Here is a 23,897-nt window from a genome sequence, read left to right on the forward strand (position 1 = left end):
GCAGGCCGAGTCTGAAGCTCAGGCCATGGACATTGGATTTCATAGCAGAGCAGGGGGCCATGGCTTTTATCATTTTTACCCAGGGCCAGGCCACTGCTCAGCTCTTAAACTCTTCAGTAAGACCCCAATTTGAATACACAGTAAGTGGTTGATTGAAAGCTCCTTTGTAATTTGATTCCTCTGGGAATTGCGCTTTGGGAAGGGTCCTTGCCTGGGTGACCTTCTCTTTTTGGTACTGAGCTTATACAGAATCATGTACGCCTACACACACCTGCATGGTGCTGACTTCACAGAGTGCTTGACTCCACAGCGTAACCCACCTCTGGGGCATTCGAGTATTCTCTAGTGTTGCTGTGATAAAATACTCTGACCAGAAGCAGGTTACGGAAGAAAGGGCTTATTTTAGTTTATAGGCTGAGGGAAGTCAGGGCAGGGACTTGAAGCTGAAACCATGGAAGAGCATTGCTTGCTGCCTCACTCCCACACTCATGCTCAGCTAGCTGTCTTATATAGCCTAGGAATAGTACTGCCCACAGTGGGCTAGGTCCTCCTTTCAAAGCCCCTCCCAAGAGATATGTCCACAGGATAGACAGACAGGATAGGGTAGTTCCCAGCTGAGACACTAGGCTGTCTCAGGTTGACAGTTAAATGCTAACTAGGGTGGGAGTTGTTGAACTAATGGCCAAGTGTTCTTTATGGGTTAGGGGCTCACATGCCTAGTGGATAAGGCTGCACCATCTAGTTCTCTCCTGACCAGCTCAGAAAGAATTTTGTCCTTACTTTAAAAACTGTTTCAGTACTTGAATTACTCCCTCTGAGAAGTTGTCTTTTTAAAGTGTGTTCGCATACAACAAAGTCTACCATTTATCTCTGTGCACAAGAATTCTGAACTGTGATTTTTAACATTTGACTCAGGAAAGAAACTCAGTCTACTAGACCCCGTACAAGGGCTGTTGACATGCAAGGGTGGAAGGCGTGCTTTCTGCTGCAGAGTGTCTAACTACTGTTTGCTTTCTGATTATCGTGCCTGTACTGTCTTGTTAACCCCAATAACCCTGCCTGTGTTTGAGTATGTGGGAAGTTTCTGTCAATGACATCAATAGAAAAAGATGATTTTCCTCCCCATCCTCAGGAGAGCCTTTCAGAGTGCGGGAGGTGCTCCCTGTCTCCATTCTGTCAGTTTGAGGTGAGAGCAACCTTATCTAAGTCAGCTATGACTTGAAATGTGAAGAACACTTTTGATTTTTCCTTTTTCTTTTTTCCTTACCGTTTGGTTGCCCGTTTTTCATGCTGTGACTTTTGTTTTGGTTCAGCCTGCCATGGAAGGGGTAGAGGTGAGAACCACAATGCAGCTGCAGGCGGGGGTTGTTGTCGCATCTGGTTTTGCTGTGACCTCGTTAGCTGTGTTGTGATCCTGTAGTGGACGGAGTGCCTTGTGCCCTTGAGTGCGGTGACTTGTACTGTCTTGTCTGTGGCGGAGCTGTCATAGTGCCATTGCTGTGAACTGTCCGGATGCCAAGCATGTTCTCTCTCTTAGGGCGTTTAAGCCAGATCCTAAGTTCTTGTGTTTTCTGTGTGTCAGAACTAAGTCTCAGTGCTAGCTAAGACTGACCTGACTCCCGTCCTAGCATTCATGACTAGTGCCAGCCTCCAGAAGCCTCCTGAGAAGAAAGTCTGCACAGGAAGCCATGCCTGCTACAAGTTGGGAGTGATTGTCTGTCACACTGACTTGACAGTTTCCTCAAACTAGATAGAACCTGTCTGCCAGATACACACACATAGATACAGACAGACAGACAGACAGACAGACACAAAGACACAAACAAACACACACACTTGCTCTCATGAATACCCTCACACACTGATACAGTTATAGCACTGTCTTTGGACAGCCTAGTAGAGGTCTTACTCTGTAAAATGGGGATGATAACATCTTCTGGCACTCTTAGAGAAAGCAAAGAAGAACTTTCCAGTATTTCAGCTTTGAAAAAAAATATTTTTTTTTTCAAATTTTTTCACATTTTTAAAGATGTAACTTTAGAGAGAATATGCTCTCTTTAAAAACATAAATGTGAAGTGGGGTGAGGTGATACTGAGCAGTATGCACACCATCTCATCCTGGGAGATGCTCCTGCTGGCCAGTGTCTGTCATCCCCGTTTTATCCCCAGGAGCCACAGGCACAGTTCACACTTCGTGAAGGGTGGCACCTCTGGGCTCTTCCTTTCTGGCAGCCAGAGAGAGAGGTTCTTTAACAGTAGAAGAAAGACTGACCAGAGAATGGTGTGTAGAGACTACCCTCGGAGCAGCTGAGCACCGAGTGGCTTTTCATGGTACAATGCAGAGCTCAGGAGTCCCCACACTCAGTAGGACCAACACAGCCATTTGTCAGCTTTGTCTACAGCCTGGCTGATGAATTCACCACCATTCCCAGTCATTACTCATACTGGTATTTGATCTGAGGAACTTCCTTGACTGGGTTTTGAGGACAAAAGATTCAGTGCTCTCAGAACTTGGTGTTTAAGAAGTTCACGATGTAGTGTGAGAGCGCTATCACCTCAGATGTGACCGATGGTCTCCATGAAGAGAGCTACCATAGGTGACTGGCATGACACAGGGTCAGTGTCCTGAAAACAAAGGCATAGAAAACACACCAGGCACACTGAGCCCTGTCTCCCAGAGACAGGAACTGAAGGGCTAGGGTAGTGAGTTCTCTCAGGACAAACAGGACTGTGATGTAAGTCTGGTAAGTTGTGGCTTTTCCATGTCAACTCTTTGCTTCGGTGGCCAGCCTTGTGAATGTAGCTAGACGGTAGCAGGGTCTGTAGTGACTGCTCTTCCCCATTCACAAAACTAACTGACCTATTTATGGCTTCTGGTTTTCTTTATTAGGAAATGAAGATTTGCTCGGCAATTATAAACCTTTTCCATCTGATCCCAGCTGCTCCTCAGACGCTGGTCAAACCGTTGTTGGAGGTTGTAATGAAGACAGAGCGTGCCATGCTGATTGAGGTAGGGCCAGACCAAGGGCTGATTCTGATTTGCCTTAAGGTACAGCCAAACTGAGGGTAAATTTTGATTTGTCTTCCATCTATTGCTTGAAATAATTTTATTTTGTTATTTTAAAATGTGTTCACTTGACAATTTTATACACTTACATAGTATATTCTGATCATATGTACCCCTTCCTATCCCCTTCAGTTTTCATGGTTTTTTGGTTGTGTTTTGTGACCTGCCGAGTTTGTCCAGGGCCACCTTCCTAAACTTGTTAATAACTTCCTGTGTGAACTTGAGAATATATCCACTAGAGCATGGACAAATACACCAATGGCTATGTTGCTGAAAACTATATTTTATCCAGTTAGTTTTGGTGTTATGTATTTAGTTTTTTCTTTAGTTTAATTATCTTTGTTTCTTAAAAAATGAATTAAATTTGTAATATGACAATATCATACATGTATGTATAGTGCATTATGATTAATTTCCCCTAGTACCCTTTCTCATCTCCCTCCCACTGCATTCCGGTCGATCCCCCCCATACCTGCAGTTCTTTTCTGTGTGTCCCTTCTTTCTTTCTGTGTTATTCTGTGATGACCACAGATGTATAATGACCCAAGGGTGCCTGGTAGGCTCACTGGTCTTTTCAGACATGAAGAAAATGGCAACCATCTCTCCCAGGACCCATCAGTGGCTAATAGTCCTGTGGAGAGGGGTGGGGTCCCGTGAGCCATGCTCCATACAGGACTGACTGTTCTGTCCAGGCAGCCTCAGCCAGCCACTGTGAGATCACTGCGTTGGTTCTGCCACATCCATCTCTCTGTTTCGGCTTTTATGGCCTTCTTTTTTTTTTTTTTTTTTTTTTTTTTTTTCCTGTTCCTTCTTTTACAGTCTTCTCTAAGCCTTGGGGGTGGGGGGTGGAGAAAATGTCCTGTTTAGGACTGAGTACTCATCTCTCTTATTCTCAGCCCCTTGAGCAGCTCTGTCCGCATCCCCTCTTCCTAATTATAAAGAAGCTTCTCTGACTAAGGCTGAGAGTGCCATCCAACTGGCATTGTGGTCAACACGGGGGTCTTTTTTTAAAAAGTGAAGCAAAGCATATTCTTTTTTTCATGCCTGAGTGTGTGTCACATGGGCACGCATATGCTACAGTGCACATGTGGAGGTCAGAGAACAACTTGGAGTCCTTGCTAGGTATCTCAGGCTGGTCTAAAATGTGTAGCCATCCTCTGCACATCCCCCAAGTGCTAGGACTGCGGGAATGTTCTGCTGTGCCTGGTTCTGTTTTCTTAAGATGCTTTCAGTGAGAGAATCTAGCGGTGTGAGAATATTGGTATTCAGACTTGCTTATGGCATAGTCGGAGGAGTTCCATCCTTACACGGTGACAGTTGGAAGGCCTTGGGTAGGGATGGTGTGGGTTGCATCTCTGCTCTGTGTTTTGCAGGCGGGCAGTCCATTCAGAGAGCCACTTATCAAGTTCCTGACGAGGCATCCCTCGCAGACAGTGGAGCTGTTCATGATGGAAGCAACGCTGAACGACCCCCAGTGGAGCCGAATGTTCATGGTAGGACTGTGCAGCTGTGGGTAGTGCCTGCCAAGTGCTGTCTGCCAGTGTGCTTGGCCTGTAACAAACCACGAGTCCCCACTAAGTACTCTGCCTCCTGCTTCTCAGAGGTCTGCCTGTCAGGAATGGTGCTGTTTGAGCGTGTCTACAAAGCTGCAGCTCAGGAGTTAGTCAGGAGGATGTTGATGGTTTTAACAGATGAATACAGTTAGGGTTATTCACAAGCAAAAACCATTTTCTTGTACTATGCTTGTTTATGTGTGTGGTATACACATGCCACAGCACACATACAGAGATCAGAAGGGAGCTTTCAGGAGTTGGGTGTTTCCATCTACTACATGGGTCCTAGGAATCAGGTTCGCTGGCAGCATCTTTATTCACCCACTGAGCTGACTTTTTGTATTTTATGTATGTATCATAAATATGTCTGCATTTTTTCTGCACACTAGTGGAGGGCCTTGGATCTTTGAGAATACAGTTACAGTTGAGAGTGAGCTACCCTTGTGGGTTCTGGAATTCGAACTGTGGGCCTCTGGAAGAGCTCAGTGCTTTTAGCTGCTGAGCCACCTCTCCAATCCAGCATCTTTATTTTTTAACTTTTTTGAGGGGGAGCTCTCTATAATCCTGGCTGGCCTGGGACAGGCTGCTCTCTGCCTCCTGAATTCTGGCATTCTACTTGAGTCTACCATCCCCAACAGAGAGTTGCTTGCTGTTACATTTTTACTTTTGTTGTTGTTTTTGTTTGTTTGTTTGTTTTGTTTTGCCTTTGTGAAGAAATGGACAGGAACTTTAGGCAGTGTATCATCCCACCTTGGTGAGTTTGATCTGATCCAAGCAGCTTTCTTTATTCTTTTGCTTTCAGAGTTTCTTAAAACACAAAGATGCCAGACCTCTGAGGGATGTGTTGGCAGCAAACCCCAACAGGTTTATCACTCTGCTGCTGCCTGGTGGTGCACAGACAGCAGTCCGCCCCGGCTCACCCAGTACCAGTAACATGCGCCTGGACCTCCAGTTCCAGGCCATCAAGGTAGCACATCTTCATTGAGCTCAAAGCTCTTTTGGTCAGGCTGAGCTGCAGGTCCCTGATGCTTGCCTCTTTTCTTACAGATCATAAGCATCATAGTTAAAAATGATGATGCCTGGCTGGCCAATCAGCACTCTCTGGTGAGCCAGTTGAGGCGAGTATGGGTAAGCGAGACCTTTCAAGAAAGACACCGCAAAGAGAACATGGCCGCCACCAACTGGAAGGAGCCCAAGCTTCTGGCCTTCTGTCTGCTGAACTATTGCAAGTGGGTGCATTCACTTCCTCTGTCCAAAACCTAGATTGTGGGTTTGCCCCTGAGGTGCCCCATCTCCGGGTCTTTGGATATTTGTACAGAGGGTGGATGGTAACTGGCATTTTTAAAATGTGAGTCGGGTCTGAGGAAGTGACTCAGTGCTTTGCACCCATGAGGACCTGAGTTAGGATCCCCATAAACCCACAGAAATGGCAGGTGAGTGTGCCAGCCTGTCTGTATTTCCAGCCTTTAAAGGCAAAGATGGAGTTTCCCAGGGCAAGACTGTGCCTCCTCAGTGAGTTCTGGGTTTGACTGAGAAAATCTATCTCCGCCGGGCGGTGGTGGCGCACGCCTTTAATCCCAGCACTTGGGAGGCAGAGGCAGGCGGATTTCTGAGTTCGAGGCCAGCCTGGTCTACCGAGTGAGTTCCAGGACAGCCAAAGGCTATACAGAGAAACCCTGTCTCGAAAAACCAAAAAAAAAAAAAAAAAAAAAAAATCTATCTCTATTGATAGAGTGGAAGAACAGTCTGAGGGATTCCAATCTTGGGCCTCACACACACACATGCAGAATCATGCTATGTACATGCATGACACACGATGAGAATGGGGAAAGGCCCACATCTGGATTCTGTGTAGTTACAGAGCTGGCCTTACACTAACTCTTCCTTGTCCTGGCTCTTCAGAAGGAACTATGGCGACATAGAGCTGTTGTTCCAGCTCCTCAGAGCCTTCACGGGTCGCTTCCTATGCAACATGACCTTCTTGAAGGAGTATATGGAAGAAGAAATCCCCAAGAATTATAGCATCGCTCAGAAGCGAGCACTCTTCTTCCGCTTTGTAGAGTTTAATGACCCCAACTTTGGAGATGAACTGAAAGCAAAGGTGAGTCCCATTGGTACCAGGAGGTAACAGCAGACACTGGGTCCATTTCCTAGGGAACCTGGGCGCTATTCCTAATGAGCCCCATCTCCAGATGCTTATGTAGTAGACCCATCTGTCAGAATGAAGGAGAGAAAGCCAGGCTGAGGTTGGCACTCTCTTCCTGAAGTTTCTAGCTGCCTCTGGCAGTTGTCATTTGGCTGGAAGTCAAGATGAGCAGTTGCCTTCTTGGTCAAGTCTTACCTGGGTGGTGCAGGCCTTGTTTTCTGCCTTACTCCCAAATGCCACACCCCCCCAACAATCAATCAATCTGTCTGTCTGTCTGTCTGTCTGTCTGTCTGTCTGTCTGTCTATCTATCTATCTATCTATCTATCTATCTATCTATCTTTGCATCTTTGCACAGCTCTGTTCTGCTTCATGTATGATCTCTCCTCAGGTCCTGCAGCACATCCTGAATCCTGCTTTCTTGTACAGCTTTGAGAAGGGGGAAGGAGAGCAGCTCTTAGGACCCCCCAATCCAGAAGGAGACAATCCGGAGAGCATCACCAGCGTGTTTATAACCAAGGTGGTGTCCCCAGGAGCACTTCTGTGTGCCGAGCCCTTTTAGATGAGGGAATGTGTATGCCTGTGGTGAGAATAAGATTTCCCTTGGGGTTCCCCCACCTCATGTGTCTGTCAGAGGACAACTTGAAGGAGCTCTCTGCTTCTATCATGCAGTTTATGGCAATTGAACCCTGAGTGTGAGCATTGACAGCAAGTGTCTTTATCCACTGAGTCATCTCCTCAGTCTCCAAAAGAATATTTCTAAAAGTTATTTTTAAGGATCAGACTTATATGATCATAATAAAAATCCAAAGTGAGCTCCTCCTTCCTGTCAGGTCCTGGACCCTGAGAAACAAGCCGACATGCTGGACTCCCTGCGGATCTACCTCTTGCAGTACGCCACACTGCTGGTGGAGCATGCCCCCCACCACATCCATGACAACAATAAGAACCGCAATAGCAAGCTGCGCCGTCTGATGACCTTCGCATGGCCCTGTCTGCTGTCCAAGGCCTGTGTGGATCCTGCTTGCAAATACAGTGGACACCTGCTGCTGGCGCACATCATTGCCAAATTTGCCATCCATAAGAAGATCGTTCTACAGGTGCCTCCTAGGGCTCCCTCCTGCATTCTCCTCTGGCCCTCCAAGGGTGCTCCCTGCTCTCTGAACAGCCTCATCCCTTCCTTCCTGCCTTTCCTCAGAGCCACTAGAAACAGTGCGAGCTAGGGCTCACTCCTGCCTCACAGATTGTAAGGAATAATCACTATTGGGCCCTCCTGATAAGTGTCAGAATTGTAGAGAAATGATTGAGGATGACGGGGGCTCGGGAGGACGGTCAGGGAGCTCATGAGCTAGGTTCTGACTCTAGCCCAAGCTGTCTCTGAACTTGCAATGATCCCCCTGCTTCACTCCCTGAAGTGGAGGCCAGTATTGAGCAGGGACAGAATTTTGGTTTGAGAGAAGAAAGTGCTGTGGGTTTGCAAGGTGGTAGGGTGGTCTGCTGAGCATCGTAGTGTGTTTACAGCCGAGGGAGGCAGCATCCGTGTTAGTGCATTTATCACACCGAAAGTAAAGTCCCTGTTAGCCTGTGGTTTTAACACTGAAAACCCAGGAGGGTATTAAAGACAAGTTCGGTAGTGTGAACACTCCACTGTGGGGATTACTCCACCCAAGTTGTTGCTCAGTCCCAGTTCCATCACAGCCTTGTTCTCATTCCCCTCTCGTGCATTCCACTTTCTAGTTCTTGTGAATTGATCATTTTACTCTGTTGTTTTCTGCGTGTGTTGGGAGGGGGAGGGAGATGCTACCGCACAGGTGCCAGAGAGGGTTGATTCCTTATCTTTATGTGGGTTCTAGGGGTTAGACCCAGGTTAGCAGGCTTGCATGGTGCCTTGATTGCTCGATCGCTCAGTCTGCTTTCAAACTTCTAATTCTGATCTCCCTCTGAAACAGCTTTAAAAATTTATATATATGGTTTGGTCTGCATGATATATGTATGTATAATGTGTGTGTGTGTACGCATGTATATGCATACACATATATGCTCTATATACAATGTACACAGGGAACAGAAGAGGGCATCAGATTCCTCTGAAACTGGCATTTCTTTTTCTAGGTTTTCCACAGTCTTCTCAAGGCTCACGCGATGGAAGCTCGAGCAATTGTGAGACAAGCCATGGCCATTTTGACCCCAGCGGTGCCGGCCCGCATGGAGGACGGACACCAGATGTTGACACACTGGACTAGGAAGATCATTGTGGAGGAGGGGCACACGGTCCCACAGCTGGTGCACATTCTTCACCTCATAGTGCAGCACTTCAAGGTCTGTAAAGCGACAGCAGATGTGTATGGGGCAGCCTTGGTGCTGGTGTGTAAAGCGACAGCAGATGTGTGTGGGGCAGCCTCGGTGCTGGTGTGTAAAGTGACAGCAGATGTGTGTGGGGCAGCCTCGGTGCTGGTGTGTAAAGTGACAGCAGATGTGTGTGGGGCAGCCTCGATGCTGGTGTGTAAAGCGACAGCAGATGTGTGTAGGGCAGCCTTGGTGCTGGTGTGTAAAGTGACAGCAGATGTGTGTGGGGCAGCCTCGATGCTGGTGTGTAAAGCGACAGCAGATGTGTGTGGGGCAGCCTCGGTGCTGGTGTGTAAAGCAGCAGCAGATGTGTGTGTGGCAGCCTTGATGCTGGTGTGTAAAGCGACAGCAGATGTGTGTGGGGCAGCCTCGGTGCTAGCTTTGAGCCCTACTCTTCCGTAAGAGGGGTGACCACTCACCTTCTAGTAAAAAGCTGATGTGGTGTTCATCCTGTGTCTGCAGGTGTACTACCCAGTGCGGCACCACTTGGTACAGCACATGGTCAGTGCCATGCAGAGGCTGGGCTTCACACCCAGTGTCACCATTGAGCAGAGGAGGCTGGCTGTGGACCTCTCTGAGGTTGTCATCAAGTGGGAACTGCAGAGGATCAAAGACCAGCAAGTAGGACTGTCAGCCTTTGCTGTCATCTCCCATTGTGCTTTTTACATTTCTCCTGGGAATAACTCAATAAAATCTGCTGTCTGTGTTTTTCAAGCCTGATTCTGACATGGACCCAAATTCTGGTGGAGAGGGCGTCAATTCAGTGTCCATTAAGAGAGGCCTGTCTGTAGACTCTGCACAGGAGGTGAAACGCTTCAGGGCGGCCACCGGAGCCATCAGTGCAGTAAGGACTTGTGTTTCCTTGTGTGTTCCCGCTCTTTCCTGGGGCTCTGCATTTTGAACATTCTTGAGCCAGCTGCTCCAGAGGCAGTGGGAACTCGGAAGGCTTCTAGGGCCCGCCCTCACTGGAGGTCTTATGTTTCCTGCCATTCCTTTTCGCTGGCTTAGTGTTATCGGGGTTAGTTAGACAGAAAAAGCCGAAAGAGAAAGCTGGGGTGTAGCACAGCAGCCTAGACTCTGCCAGCAAGGGGCTGAGAATATGGCCCAGTGATAGGGTGCCTGCTTAGAATCTAGCAGTGAGAAGCTAGGACCAGCTCAGCTGTAGAGCATCTTCCTAGAATCCTGCAGTGAAGGGGCTGGAGGCGTGGCTGACAGAGTGCTTGCCCAGCATGTGTAAGGCCCTGGGCCCCATTCATAGCAAAAGAAAGAAAGAAAGAAAGAAAGAAAGAAAGAAAGAATGAATGCAGAGGTTGAGAACCGTGTTTACTTTCTTGGTTTTTGAAAAAACAATTCTCCTGTCTTCTCAGAACAGCCTCCTTAGAGGGTAGTGAGCACTGGTCTTCACTTGTGGTTAGGATGGCAGCCCTGTCAGCCTTGAGCTCTGTTCTTGGCTTGCATCGGGGCTTGTGGGCACTGGCTGGGCTGACACCACTTTGAGATTCTTGTCCAACTCTTGCTGGCCTGCCTGTTTAGATGTCCCCACAGGTGCCCAGGACTCCAAGTGGAAACCTAGACCCATCTCTGCCTTTTCCATTCCTTTCTCCCCCAGTATCCATCCAACAGATTAATTTCTGCAGCTCCCTCCCCCTTCTGACGGCTGCTTCTGTTTCTGTCACTTGATAACATCTCTTATAGAGCAGAGTACCGAAAGCCTTTCTTTTCTACTTGGACTAGAGGAAGCGAGGTGTAGGCTGTGTCGGACCTCTACTGCCTTTATAACTGCCTCAAACTACCTCATGAGTGTTTCGATCATTTGAAGTGAGCAGTGAAGTCAGACTGCCTTGCTGTCCTGGCCAGAGCCGAGCTGGCGGCTCACATGTTCTTTCACTGACCCCACCCAGCCCTTCCGTGCAGTGCAGGAGCTCCAAGTCTCCTCTACACGCAGCCTCCTGTTGCCTTTGCACTAGCTTCTTCTCAGACACTCCCATCTTTCCCTACCATGTTCCCTCTTTGTCGCATGAAGCCACCATTCCTCACTGCTAGTTTGTGCATTAAGTCGTGTGCCCCTGCCAGCTCTGTATGTTTCACAAGGCAGGCATCCCCTACCCCTGGAGTCCTTCGTGCTATAACCTGGAAGGTGCCAGCACTTGTCAGCTGTCAGGTCAGGATGAGTCCCCATCAAAGATGCTTGTTATGGCTTCCCTTCCCACTTTAAAGGATGGTCCTCTCCTAGGTGTTCGGGAGGAGCCAGTCCCTGCCAGGAGCTGACTCTCTTCTTGCGAAGCCCATTGACAAGCAGCACACGGACACCGTGGTGAACTTCCTCATTCGAGTGGCTTGCCAGGTATGAGAATGCATAACAGAACTGCCTGCAGCATGGTGTCTGACTGGGCCTGAGAGCAGGTCTACTCCTTATGCCAGATGGTTCTGATACTGTGCCTGGCTTATGTTTCTGGAACTTACTGTGTGGCTCAGGCTGGCCTCTAGTTTCCAGTCCTACTTGAGCCTTCTGAGTGCTGGAACTAAGGTGTGTGCCACCACACTTGGCTGCCTGTGTCTTTTATTGATAGGTGTGTCTGCCCCCCTAGTTTATCCTCTCGGTGTTAATGAAATAATGGCATCTATTTAATATGTCACATAGAAGTCACAGGACAACTTGTAGGAATCTCTCACCATCACATGAGGGCTCAAGTTGTCAGGCTTGGCAGCAAGTCCCCTCACCAGTGGTCCAGCATGTCTTCATAATATGCACGTTGCAGGGCAGGGAAAGCGTCTTGGCAGCTCGTGTCAAGTTGGGATGCTATAGTAGTGCTCATGGCATTGAGTTGACCAGCCCGCAGGGATTTGTGCACCTCACATTTACTGCAACAGTGCTTGTAGCTTGAGTCCACTAATCATAGTAATAGTTATGTTCTCACAGAGTGGCTGGGAATCTGTCTCAGAAACCTGTCATCTTTGTTTTCCAAAACCCAATATAAATGAAATTTTTCTTGAAAAAAAATTTTGGAGGAGGTGCTGTAGAGATAGCTCTGTTAAGAACACTGTCTACACCATGAGACCTGGGTTCGAGTCCCAGCTCCTAAATTATGGCTCACACCATCTGTAGCTCTAGATCGAGAGAATTCAACTCCCTCTTTCAGCCTTTGCAGGCACCAGGCACATAGTTTGACATACATGTCCAGACACATTAAATAAAAATAAATCTCAGAAAAATTCATCTTTCTTTTTAATTAAAGCTGTCAAACAAAATACTGTGTTTTGTGAAATACTAAAGATTGCTAAGACTTTCAAAAAATCCTCTGAGCTGCCGAATCAGAAGACCCCTTGTTTTCTTGCAGTGCATAGGGATCTTGTGTGGGGGGCCTTTGTGCAGGTATTATGCTCTGGGAAGCAGGCCCTGTTCTCAGCTACCACAGTCACCTGCTCAGGGGAGTGTATTAGGTGCAGAGACCCAGAGAGAGAACGAAGGCCAGGCATAGGGGAGGATGCATGGAGGAGGATGCAAGGGAGGCAGAGCGCTGTGATGTACAATGTGCAGGGATGTTTGGGAAACCACATCCCTGTTCTTCTATACCTGTGAGTGGTGTTCAGTGACCACCTGACTGGTGTTCTTGCAGGTGAACGACAACACCAACACGGCAGGGTCACCTGGGGAAGTGCTCTCTCGCCGCTGTGTGAATCTCCTCAAGACTGCTCTACGGCCAGATATGTGGTGCAAGTCCGAGCTCAAACTGCAGTGGTTTGACAAGCTGCTGATGACTGTGGTAGGTCATTAAGACCTTAGTATCCAGTGTTAAATATCACTTAAATCACTAAAATTTGGACAAAAATGGAAAAATATTATAATGCAGAATGACTCTCTTGGTCTACTTCAAAATACAAAAATTCATACCAAGAGAAACATTTTTCAATTTGCATCATTTAATCAGTCTTAGTGACCTTTTAGGTTAGCTTTAAAAGAGTAGCTTTTAAAGAGTAGACTTATAAAAGTCTACTGTGTGTGGTGGCCAAGTGATCGGAAGCTGTACTGCATTCCAAAGACTTGATGGCATCTGGTTTCAAAACTCTTTGGATTTGCATCTCTACTAATTTTACCTGAGAGTGACCCATTTTCTCTTTTCAGGAGCAGCCTAACCAGGTGAACTATGGGAATATCTGCACAGGATTGGAAGTACTGAACTTCTTGCTAACTGTGCTGCAGTCTCCGGCCATCCTCAGTAGCTTCAAGCCCCTGCAGCGGGGCATCGCAGCCTGTATGACGTGTGGGAACACCAAGGTGCTGCGAGCTGTGCACAGCCTGCTCTCCCGCCTGATGAGTATCTTCCCTACAGAGCCAAGTAAGTGACCCCCCCATCCTACAGAGCCATGTAAGTGACCCCCCATCCTACAGAGCCAAGTAAGTGACCCCCCATCCTACAGAGCCAAGTAAGTGACCCCCCCATCCTACAGAGCCAAGTAAGTGACCCCCCCCCCCCACCGCTCCTTTGCAGGAGACAGGGGGCCCAGGACTGCTCCTTGAGCGTACTCAGCCTGTAGTCATTAGTCACATTGTTTCCCCCACCAAAGTTATTTCTTGGTTTTGTTTTTAAGACAGGGTTTCAATGTGTAACTCAGGCTAGTCCTGAACTCTCAGACATCTGCCTGCCTATGGCTTCTGAGTGCTGGGATTGAAGACATGCACCACCATAACCAGCCTCTCTGTCTCTCTTTTAAAACATTATTTGACTTGAAAACTTAATAGTACTGTATCGTTTTGTGTCTGTTCTGAAATTCATTCTTTATTTGCTGGATTACTTTTCTTTTCAGGTATTTATTTGGAGGAAGTTAAGTTACAGTGCCATAACAAACAACTTGAAATTGTTCATGTTCTGATTAAGAGTACTTAGAGCTGTCAAGATGAGAGGTGCCCTTAATGGTGCCAATCCAAAGACGTTGTGCAACTGTGTTGGAAGGAAAGGCGCTGTGCTGCACACTCTGCTGCCCACACGTGCTAACCCAGCTCCCTGGCCCACTGTGTTTCAGGCACTTCAAGCGTGGCCTCCAAGTATGAGGAGCTGGAGTGCCTCTATGCAGCCGTGGGGAAGGTCATCTATGAAGGCCTTACTAACTACGAGAAGGCCGCCAGCGCAAACCCCTCCCAGCTCTTTGGTGAGCACCTGTGTGGGTTCCCAGAAGTGGCTCACTTGGGCTGTGGTCTCTGCTCACTGGACAGCTGTCGTGGGAAAGCCTGCCAGGGCCTTCATGCTGATGGGCTGTTTTCTTGGAGTTTGGTATTCTGTATCACTTGTCCAGAAAGAATTCTCTGAGTCTTTTGCTCAGCCCTAGTGCAGACTTGGTTTGAAGGGAGTTGCTGTCTGTCTCTGGGTCATGTCCACTCCTCAGTCAGCTGGATAACCGCCAGCTGGATAACCGCCCCAGATAGCCTGAAGTCCACCATGTTACTTCTTTGTAAAGTAACTGCTATTCCTCACCCCTTGTCACACTAGTTCACATTTAGGCTTAGAATTGGGTTGATGCTACATTTTTTTTTCCCATATTTACACATTCTTGTGTAAAACTTGGGAAATTATTTTAAACTAAATAAAAGTTACTTATAAGCCTCTTGTGATAAACACTATTAGGTTGGCGTATATTGTTTTGGTTTGTTTGTTTAAGTGAGCTTTTATTGTTTTCCTTTGTTTTGTTCCAAGATAGGGTTTCTCTATGTAGCTTTGGCTGTCCTGGAACTTTCTCTGACCAGGCTGGCCTCTGCCTCCTGAGTGCTGGGATAAAAAGCGTGCACCACCACCACCTGGCTAGATGCTTTCTTCTTTATGTGTGTGTGCACGTGTGCATGTGCCAAGGCCAGAGGCATTAGTATGTCCCTAGAGTTGGAGGGGACAGTTGTGCAGCAGTGGTTCTGTGAACCAAACCAGGTCTTCTACAGGAAGTCTGTTGAACTCCCAGTGCCTGTGTATTGTTTTCTATATGTAAATCACCGTGGTTATAAAAGTACTGCTGTCTGAACCTGTATTCTGAATAATTTTAATTACTAATTTCTCAAAAATCCCTTGCTTTTCAAGATTAGGTGTTTGCCCACTGCAGTTCAGGGTCCTCCTGTGTTTGGTTTAGTTACTCTGTCACCCTGTTTACACCTGGCTGCTCTAGAGCCAGCTGATTGGCTTTTGTGACCTCAAGGGGGCCATCTTGGGTGTTTTTGGCTCCCATCACAGAGTAAAGGAACATCTCTGTGTTCATTCTCCAAGGTGCTCAGAGGAGCTGATCTCCAGGGGCCCTGTGTTCCTCCTCTTTAGGTGACAGCAGGCTAGGGTAGCATACATTGAAGTTAGCCAAGGAAGCTGGCTTTGCCAGGGTTCTCCTTGTCTGGTGGACTTGGCCCTGTCACTGTTGGAGAGCACAGCAGGGCTCATCTCAGTTTCATCATGGATCAATTACCTGGGTTAAAATCAGGCAGGCTGTGCCATGGTTGCTATGCAGAAACAGGCTTTAACAAAGGGCAGCCTGGATTGTCCACACCTGAGATGCTGGCACATACAGATGGTACATGCCCGCTGATGGGCCTGTCATGTGACCCAGGAGTAGACTTCATGGTCTTCTATCGGGGTCAAGATGATGTTGAAGACATTCCTAGTGAAATATTAATTCTTGGCAGACACTTAGACATTTTATGTCATCCATCTGACTTTTGGGGATCAAGCTTGGGTCCTTGGGTCCTTGGGCTAGCTAGGCAAGCACCACACTGAACTGTCTCTCCAGCACAGTTGTTACTTCTTGTAAAGTAACTGCTATTCCTGCACTGCAGGAACACTTATGATCCTCAAGTCGGCCTGCTGCAACAACCCAAGCTACATCGACAGGCTCATCTCTGTCTTCATGCGCTCCCTACAGAAGATGGTCCGAGAGCATCTAAATCCACAGGCAGCATCCGGGAGCACAGAAGCAACCGCAGGTGACTGCCCAGGGCTGGAGTTCTTCTCTATCCACAAGATGACTTTGTGGGTCATCTTGTCACTATGGGCTATGTGTTTGGACATTGCTGTGAACATGGGTTAGTATGAAGTTCTGTTGATTTGCTTTTGTGACAGAGGTTTAAAGTCAAAACATGGCTCAGGCCAAAAATTCAGTTTAAAAAATGTGAGTATAAGAATGAAAAGCAATTGAAAATGGAGAGATGATGTGAACCTTTACCACTGAGTTACCAGAGTTTTCATTTCTGAAGAATTATGTCAGAACAGAGCCAAGGCTCCTACTGACAGGGGGATTTGGGGGTAGTAGGATACTATGTTTCCCATGGCTGCTGAGGGTTTTCCCAGGACCCAAGTGCCAACCAAGTAGCTTCAGGTAGGCTGTGGAGAGGCTGGGTGCCTGTGTAGGTCCCATCAGCTCTTGTCATCCCCCTTTCTTGTGGCTGAGGCCGCTAGAGGGCACTTTGCAAGGTGCAGCCGTAAAGAAACGGGATTGGGTCAAATCCCAGCATGCTAGTTGCTGGAGAAAGCCTTGGAGTGCAAGCATTTGTGAATCTTCTGCTGACAGAAGCGCCTTTAAAGTACATCTGTAGTCAGACACTGTATTTGTTCTTCCTCTGCACAGCTGGAACAAGCGAGCTGGTGATGCTGAGCCTGGATCTCGTGAAGACTCGTCTGGCGGTGATGAGCATGGAGATGCGTAAGAACTTCATCCAGACCATCCTGACCTCCCTCATTGAGAAGTCCCCAGATGCCAAGATCCTCCGAGCTGTGGTGAAGATTGTGGAGGAATGGGTTAAGAATAATTCCCCAATGGCAGCCAATCAGGTGAGCTGGCAGGAAGACTGACCTAGCTGGGACCCAGGAACACAATGAAGCATACCCCCTTACTCTTCCTTCTGAAACATGTGGAACAAGAGATTGTTGTATCGTGGCCATGAAGCTTTGTGTAATGAGATGTTTACTGGCCACTGGGGTGAGCCAGGCAGATGAACTAACCTGCTAGATTTCTCCCAGTGGCTTCTCTTGTGTTATAATGTTACATGAATCTTGTACATTTATTCTTTATTGCTGATAGCTGTAAGCTGTGCAATACTGTTGCAAGTAAGGGATTGTCATGTGGGAGGGTGCTGGAAGCTTCTGACTTGTTTCCATGAGTCAGCCAGGTGAAGGTTGTTGGCATGTCTTGCCTTTGAGCACCCAACAATAGTCACAATCATCTTTGTTTTTTGTTTTTTTGTTTTGTTTTGTTTTGTTTTTTTTTTGTTGTTGTTGTTTTTTCCTTCTCTTTAAAAATGAGCTGGCTTGATTGCAGTAAATAATAATGTTAGTGATAAAGTAACAGGAACATGGAGAGTAGACAGGTAGCTGTGAAATTCTTTTGGATTTATGTTTTTTCAAGTAGAAGTAATTGGTACTTTCTCTGGGGAAACCAATTTTGTAGACACCTACACTCCGGGAGAAGTCAATCTTGCTCGTGAAAATGATGACTTACATAGAGAAACGCTTTCCAGAAGACCTTGAACTAAATGCCCAGTTTTTGGACCTTGTTAACTATGTGTACAGGTAATTGAGCACTGGTCACATTGCCTGTGGTCAGCAGTGCAGTGTGACCTGCCTCCTCTCTACGTTGAGTACTCACTGTGTATTAACGTAATATACCTTGATGGCATTTCTTTGTCTTTAAGATTTATTATATGTGTATGGGTGTTTTCTCTCTCTCTCTCTCTCTCTCTCTCTCTCTCTCTCTCTCTCTCTCTCTCTCTCTCTGTGTGTGTGTGTGTGTGTGTGTGTGTGTAGTATCTGTGGAGGCCAGAAGAGAGCATCAGATCTACTGGAACTGGAGTTATGGAGGGTTGTGAGTTGCCATGTGGGTTCTGGGATTCAAACCTAAGTCCTCTGGAAGTGTAGCTACTGATCTTAGCCACTGACCGTCTCTCTAGCACCCTTGACAGCATTCTGAGCCCTTGCAGCAACGCTGCTGAAACCTTCATGGTGGAAGCACACGCCCTCGGCGTTCCAACAGGCTTCATGGGAGAGGGGGACTGCTGCACATCATCTTGAACACTGATTCTGGGTGGTCACCTGGTTCTTCTCCTGCCTTCTCTCATTACAGGGATGAGGCACTTTCGGGCAGTGAGCTGACTGCAAAGCTTGAGCCTGCCTTTCTCTCTGGGCTGCGTTGTGCCCAGCCATTAATCAGGGCCAAGTTTTTCGAGGTTTTTGACAACTCTATGAAACGGCGTGTCTATGAGCGTCTGCTGTACGTCACCTGTTCCCAGAATTGGGAAGCCATGGGGAGCCATTTCTGGATCAAGCAGTGCATTGAGGTATGGCAGGTGAACTCACTTTATGTCTATGAGAGGCCGGGGTCTTTCTAAGGGGGCACAGAAGGCAGCAGATAATCTGCGAATTGATCACTTTTCTATTGCTGTGATAAAACCATGACAATGAAAGAATGCATTTGATTGGGTTTATGGTTTCAGAGGGTTTCAGTGCAGAACGGTGCAGCTAAGGCATGGCAATAGGAACGGCTGAGAGCTCACATGTCTCAAACCGCAAGGCTTAGAGTACACTGGGGGGTGGCAACCTGAAAGCCCATTCCCAGTGACATAGCTCCTCCAGCAAGGCCACATGTTTTAATCCTTCCCAGACATTTCACTGACGGGATGGACGCAGCATTCTCACATGTGAGTGAGCCAATGGGGGCTGCTCTCATCAAATCACTGCCTTCTACCACTCCAGGAGGTATAGAAATACCCATCATGTACCTGTGTCTCATTACAGGGAAAACAAATAAGCCCTTACTTTGCTAATTAGAGCCCCTTTCAGAAAGCTGTAAGAAACTACTTAGTAGGCAAGGATTCCTTTATCTTCACATAGAAGCATCTTTAAATTTTATCTACCTAGAAAGTTGACACTGATGGTCATCTCATAGTTTATGAAAGATCTGGGTGGGTGCCTCGCCAGCACTGTTGCTTTGGGTTCCTTAATGTGAGGATTTTGGTGCTGGGATGGGGCAGGTGCATGTGATCAGTCCAGTCCAGCTTGCAGAGGGTTTGGTGTTCTCATGAGAGGACTGTGGAGGAGGGGTGAGAGTGGGGGATGACAGGATGGACACAACTCATGGGCACTGTTACTTGTGGGCTTCAGATAATGGGCAGTGCTGGTTTGTCAGGGTTCTAGTGCTCAGAAGATTCTATCCACTTACCTAGAATGAATGAAACTAGGTTTTACTTTGGACACAACTGTGGCATTCTTTCTGATGCAAGGAAGGGAACTGCATCCTGGACCTCAGTGACAGCTGAGGTTGTCATGGTTCCCTTTAGGAAGGATTGATTTTTTTTTTTCCCCTCAGTATGTGGGAGCAGCATAAGCAGGGGTCCTGTAGTGATTGCACAGATGAAAGTATCTTGGGAGTGCTGAGAACACAAGGGATTTCATAGGCAGTCAATGACTGATGTAACATCAGATGTTATGTGTCTTCTCCCCCTAAAAGTGTGGACTGTTTCTTTGAGACTTTGAGAAGTCTTTGAGGGATTCAAGGAGTGAGCAGAATCATGGGGTTAGCTGTGTAGAAAAAGATGATTTGAAAGAGTGGGTCTAAAGATGACCTAGGAGGCTGGGGCTGTGCTGCAGGTCATGAGAGGAAAGGAGAGTAGAGGGAGGTGAGCAGAGGTCTCTGCTGGACACTACCTCTGTAGCCGAGAGAAGGAGGCTGCTAAACCACAGGACCTTGGGCCTGCAGCTCACCTGCAGAGGGAGGGGGACCACTGTGACCCGAGATGTGGACCTGGATTGTCTGTCTGTGAGCTACTGTTCTGATATTTGGGTGTTCCTGAGTGTTCACACCCTCCCGGTATCAGGTGTTGGCATTAAACTGATATTTTTCCCATGATCCTCTCTAGCTCCTTCTGGCCGTGTGTGAGAAGAGCACAGCCATTGGTACCAGCTGCCAGGGAGCCATGCTTCCGTCCATTACCAATGTCATCAACCTGGCCGACAGCCACGATCGAGCTGCCTTTGCCATGGTCACTCACGTCAAGCAGGAGCCTCGGGAGAGGGAGAACAGTGAGTCTAAAGAAGAGGTGAGGCCCTGGCTGCCCAGACAAAGTTGCCATTAGTATTGAGTTGGCAAGAATAGTGCAGTGTGGCCCCTTGGATTTGACTTTCTTGCCATTAAATTTGAAAAGCATCTTATTTAGCATGCCCATTTGGTGGTATTGTTCTGAGCCAATTCTTAGCAGAGGAGTTTATTTTGAAGTTTTTCCCTCTGCTGTGATGCTGTACTTAGACTAGAAGTGATAACCACCATCCAGAACCCCAGGGCTGAACCCTCCATAGCCTTCTGGTAGTCTTGTATATGGCCATGCCCAGATGGGTAATGTGGAGCCAAAAGTGCATCTGGAAGGAAGCTGCTGCCCTCCTTAGCCTTCATAGCTCTCACAGGAGTGCATATGCTGGCTCTCCTTAGGCTATTGCCTTTGGGAAGCACATCTTATTGTGGATGTGGGTTTTAGAAGAAAGTCACTTAGCAACAGGGAGAACACTTTATTTCCTTTGCTGCAAAAGGGGAGTTATGGGCCGCGATTATAGCTTGGTTGGTAGAGCACTTGCCTAGCACGTGTGAAGCCCCTGGGCTTGATCCCTAGCACAGTTCAATTAAGGATGAAGTTGTTAATCAGGTCATCAGTCTGTTATGTCTTTCTGTAATAATCTGAGTGACATCAGTAGCTATCCTTGGTGACTCCTCCAGGGCAATGTAGTGGGTAAGTACAGTTGACCTGTTGACTTTCAGGGTTAGTTTCCTGATTTCCTTGTTGACTGTGACTTTCTGGAAACTTGAGACCAGGAAACACTGACCCAGGCATGTCCTATACAGTGACTTGGCAGCACTGATGTGATAGAGCAAGGCTGCTGGCAGAACAAACACAGAAACAAATGGTCATCCTTCCATAGTTATTTAAGAGAGAGATGCAGAGGACTTCAGGGAGGGTCATGAGGGGTAAGTGAGAGCCAGAGAACCATGGTGGACATGGAAGTGCCAAGATAAAACACATTCCGTGTGCTAGCTAAACTTAAGGGGGAGAAGCAAGCTCTGTGACGTCATCATCTGCTCACTGAGGCCTGGTCCGGGGAGCTTCCCCGTACAATCGGATCCAGGCCTAGAAGGTTTCCAGCCTCTGAGACTTATTGCTGAGTAAGCTTGCTTTTTTTGTTTTTTTCTGAGCTCTGGCTGGCCAATTCAACTCAGCTGCTCTGGCTCAAACTCCTCTCCAAGCTGACTGGTTCTGTCTGGCTTCTTTCAGCTTCTCCTGAATTGCTCTGCTTAGCCTCATACTAACTCTAGAAATCTGCTCTAATCTTCTATCTCATTCTCATTCTCTGGCTTATTCTGTCTAGCTTGTTCTCTCTGTAACCTGTGTCTCAATGAAATGGGCTCCTCTGTTTCTCACTCTGCACCCTCTGTCTAAAGTAGCTTCCATCTCCTCTCTTCTTGTGAGAGCTTCCATCTCCTCTCCTCTTGTGAGAGCTGGGCACATCCTGTTCTGTCAAATCTTCCTCTGATTTCTCACTTTGTCTGCCACTCAAGTAGATAACACTTTCAAACATGGGCCTTCTCTCTCCTGACCAACTCTGCCTTCGTTGTTTGGGATTAAAGGTCTCTACTGAGGGATGTCTGTTCCAGACAGGGATTAAGGTATGTGCTAACAATGCTGAGCTGTACCACAACTAGAAACAGGGTTTTCCAGTAAACAACACAATATCCGAGGTTCACAGTGTAATGAAATACCTGCAACAGTTCTGGACGGGTGAGCTGGCTCGTATTTATGGGTTTTAATTGAAGAGTATTTAAATACAGCAATATCCTTCATTTAAAATGCTTAGAAATACATATATTGCACATGTGGACATTTCTGGATTTTGAAAATTCCATTTGTTTTGTTTTGTTTTGAATCTGAGACCCCAAATTTTAAAGTCTGAATGCTCTAATACAAACCCCTAAATTTGAGCTTCATGTGGGTGCCTAAGAAGTTTAACATTTGAAGCCTTTTATATTTGGTGGCTTTATGGTTAGGTGGGGTGATCAGCTATGCTCTGGGAAAAGCTTCTAGAAAACTAAGAAAACAACTTGTGCATGTGTCAGAAATGGAGAGGTGGAGACCCAGTTCTCAAAGAGGACCCTCCATGTTCAGGCCCTAGCATCATCCTAATCTCAGCAACAGTGGGTGCCTCACAACCACTCAGGTGCCTGTTCCTCACAGAAACTCACATGTACACAGAATTAAAATCTTTTTAAAGTAGCCAGTGGGCCACAGGAGCTGTGTTTGTTGGGTTCTTATGAACTTCATGACTTCCTGCATTTCCTTGTGTTTTGTTCAGGATGTAGAGATTGATATTGAGCTGGCTCCTGGTGATCAGACCAGCACACCCAAAACCAAAGAGCTTTCTGAGAAGGATATTGGGAACCAGCTGCACATGCTCACCAACAGACATGACAAATTTCTTGACACTCTCCGGGAAGTGAAGGTCTGTGGACAAAGTTGGAAGTGAATATCTTCTGCCAACATCTTTTTTTTTTTTTCCCTCCTTCAAAACAGGGTCTTTCCACACCAGTATTAGTTCTCTTACCAGTTTTCTTTCCTACCCTAGTTGAAACCGTATAGTTTCTGGCTATAGTTCTGGGAGAGTCTGGAGCTAACATTTAATATAATATAATCAAGAAAGCAGATACAGGGCTCTATAGGGAAAATAGAGAAGTTGGTATCTCCAGTACTTATTGTCCTGTGGAAATGGTAAAAAACACTTTGGGGTTTTTTGTTTTGTTTTTTAAGATGTATTTATTGTATGTATGTGAGTATACTGTAGCTGTCTTCAGACACATCAGAAGAGGGTGTCAGATCCCATTGCAGATGTCTGTGAGCCATCATGTTGTTGCTGGGAATTGAACTCAGGACCTCTGGAAGAGCAGTCAGTGCTCTTAACCACTGAGCCATCTCTCCAGCCTTAAAATACACTTAGTAATGGCAGTGATGAACAGTATCTCTGGGTTATTGATCAAGGCCATCAAATCAGGAGGCATAGTAAAGTGTGAAGGCAGGCTGGCTCTGCCTTCCCCGAATGCCTGCTGTTGTCAGTCTCCTCGGTTTCCTCAAATAGGAGCCGTGGTTTCTATAGACACTGATAATCATGGGTGGTGTCATTATTGCTTTTTGACACTCTGGTCAGTTAAGGCTTTGTGCACTGTCTCAGGGATTTAGTGCTGTGAAGAGACACCATGACCAAGACAACTCTTAAAAAGGTAAACATTTAATTGAAGCTATCTTAGAGTTTCAGAAGTTTAGTCCATTATTATCATAGCAGGAAGCATGGCAGCATCCAGGCAGGCATGGTGCTGGTGAAGGTACTGAGAGTTCTACATCTTGATCTGAAGGCAGTCAGGAGGAGACTGTTTTTCACAATGAGCAGAGATAGAGCTTATCAATGAATCCTCAAAGCCTGCCTCCACAGTCAAATACTTCCTTCATCAAGGCCACACCTCTTCCAACAAGGCCACACCCACTCCAACAAGGCCATGCCTCCTAATAGTGTCACTCCCCATGTTCCAGACATTCAAACAAGTGAAGGAGCCTGTGAAGACCAAACCCATTGAGACCACCTCATGCACCCAGTCACTTTTGAGGGTTTTCAGTGCTGTTTATGTCAGAGCCTAGAAGGAGGAAAAATTGACTCATCAGTAATTTCTATATTACGTTTTCCTGGGAAGCAAGCTGGATTTCTGTGTTAAGTCAGTCTCTGAGCTTCTATGGGAGTGGCTGCT

General features: G+C 47.0%; 1 protein-coding gene across 14 annotated transcripts in view; it reads left to right on the forward strand.

Annotated features, from left to right (window-relative positions):
* Positions 1 to 23,897, forward strand: part of Trrap (transformation/transcription domain associated protein) — a 90,766-nt gene that overhangs the window by 40,154 nt on the left and 26,715 nt on the right. For 8 of the 14 annotated variants that reach the window (XM_076923641.1, XM_076923648.1, XM_076923650.1 and 5 more), the window contains exons 32-53: positions 1,133 to 1,186; positions 1,314 to 1,334; positions 2,891 to 3,010; positions 4,441 to 4,560; positions 5,423 to 5,587; positions 5,668 to 5,849; positions 6,523 to 6,721; positions 7,156 to 7,284; positions 7,598 to 7,864; positions 8,877 to 9,083; positions 9,573 to 9,731; positions 9,826 to 9,954; positions 11,344 to 11,454; positions 12,728 to 12,874; positions 13,234 to 13,447; positions 14,133 to 14,258; positions 15,913 to 16,059; positions 16,701 to 16,903; positions 17,520 to 17,641; positions 18,192 to 18,405; positions 19,984 to 20,163; positions 22,460 to 22,606. In XM_076923641.1, the coding sequence (XP_076779756.1) occupies positions 1,133 to 1,186; positions 1,314 to 1,334; positions 2,891 to 3,010; positions 4,441 to 4,560; positions 5,423 to 5,587; positions 5,668 to 5,849; positions 6,523 to 6,721; positions 7,156 to 7,284; positions 7,598 to 7,864; positions 8,877 to 9,083; positions 9,573 to 9,731; positions 9,826 to 9,954; positions 11,344 to 11,454; positions 12,728 to 12,874; positions 13,234 to 13,447; positions 14,133 to 14,258; positions 15,913 to 16,059; positions 16,701 to 16,903; positions 17,520 to 17,641; positions 18,192 to 18,405; positions 19,984 to 20,163; positions 22,460 to 22,606 (3,363 nt within the window). The remainder of the gene's footprint in view (positions 1 to 1,132; positions 1,187 to 1,313; positions 1,335 to 2,890; positions 3,011 to 4,440; positions 4,561 to 5,422; positions 5,588 to 5,667; positions 5,850 to 6,522; positions 6,722 to 7,155; positions 7,285 to 7,597; positions 7,865 to 8,876; positions 9,084 to 9,572; positions 9,732 to 9,825; positions 9,955 to 11,343; positions 11,455 to 12,727; positions 12,875 to 13,233; positions 13,448 to 14,132; positions 14,259 to 15,912; positions 16,060 to 16,700; positions 16,904 to 17,519; positions 17,642 to 18,191; positions 18,406 to 19,983; positions 20,164 to 22,459; positions 22,607 to 23,897) is intronic. The other 6 variants (XM_076923647.1, XM_076923649.1, XM_076923652.1 and 3 more) reach the window with 2 other exon arrangements.

This window comes from Arvicanthis niloticus, chromosome 24 (genome assembly GCF_011762505.2).
Source record: "Arvicanthis niloticus isolate mArvNil1 chromosome 24, mArvNil1.pat.X, whole genome shotgun sequence".
NCBI lineage: Eukaryota > Metazoa > Chordata > Mammalia > Rodentia > Muridae > Arvicanthis > Arvicanthis niloticus.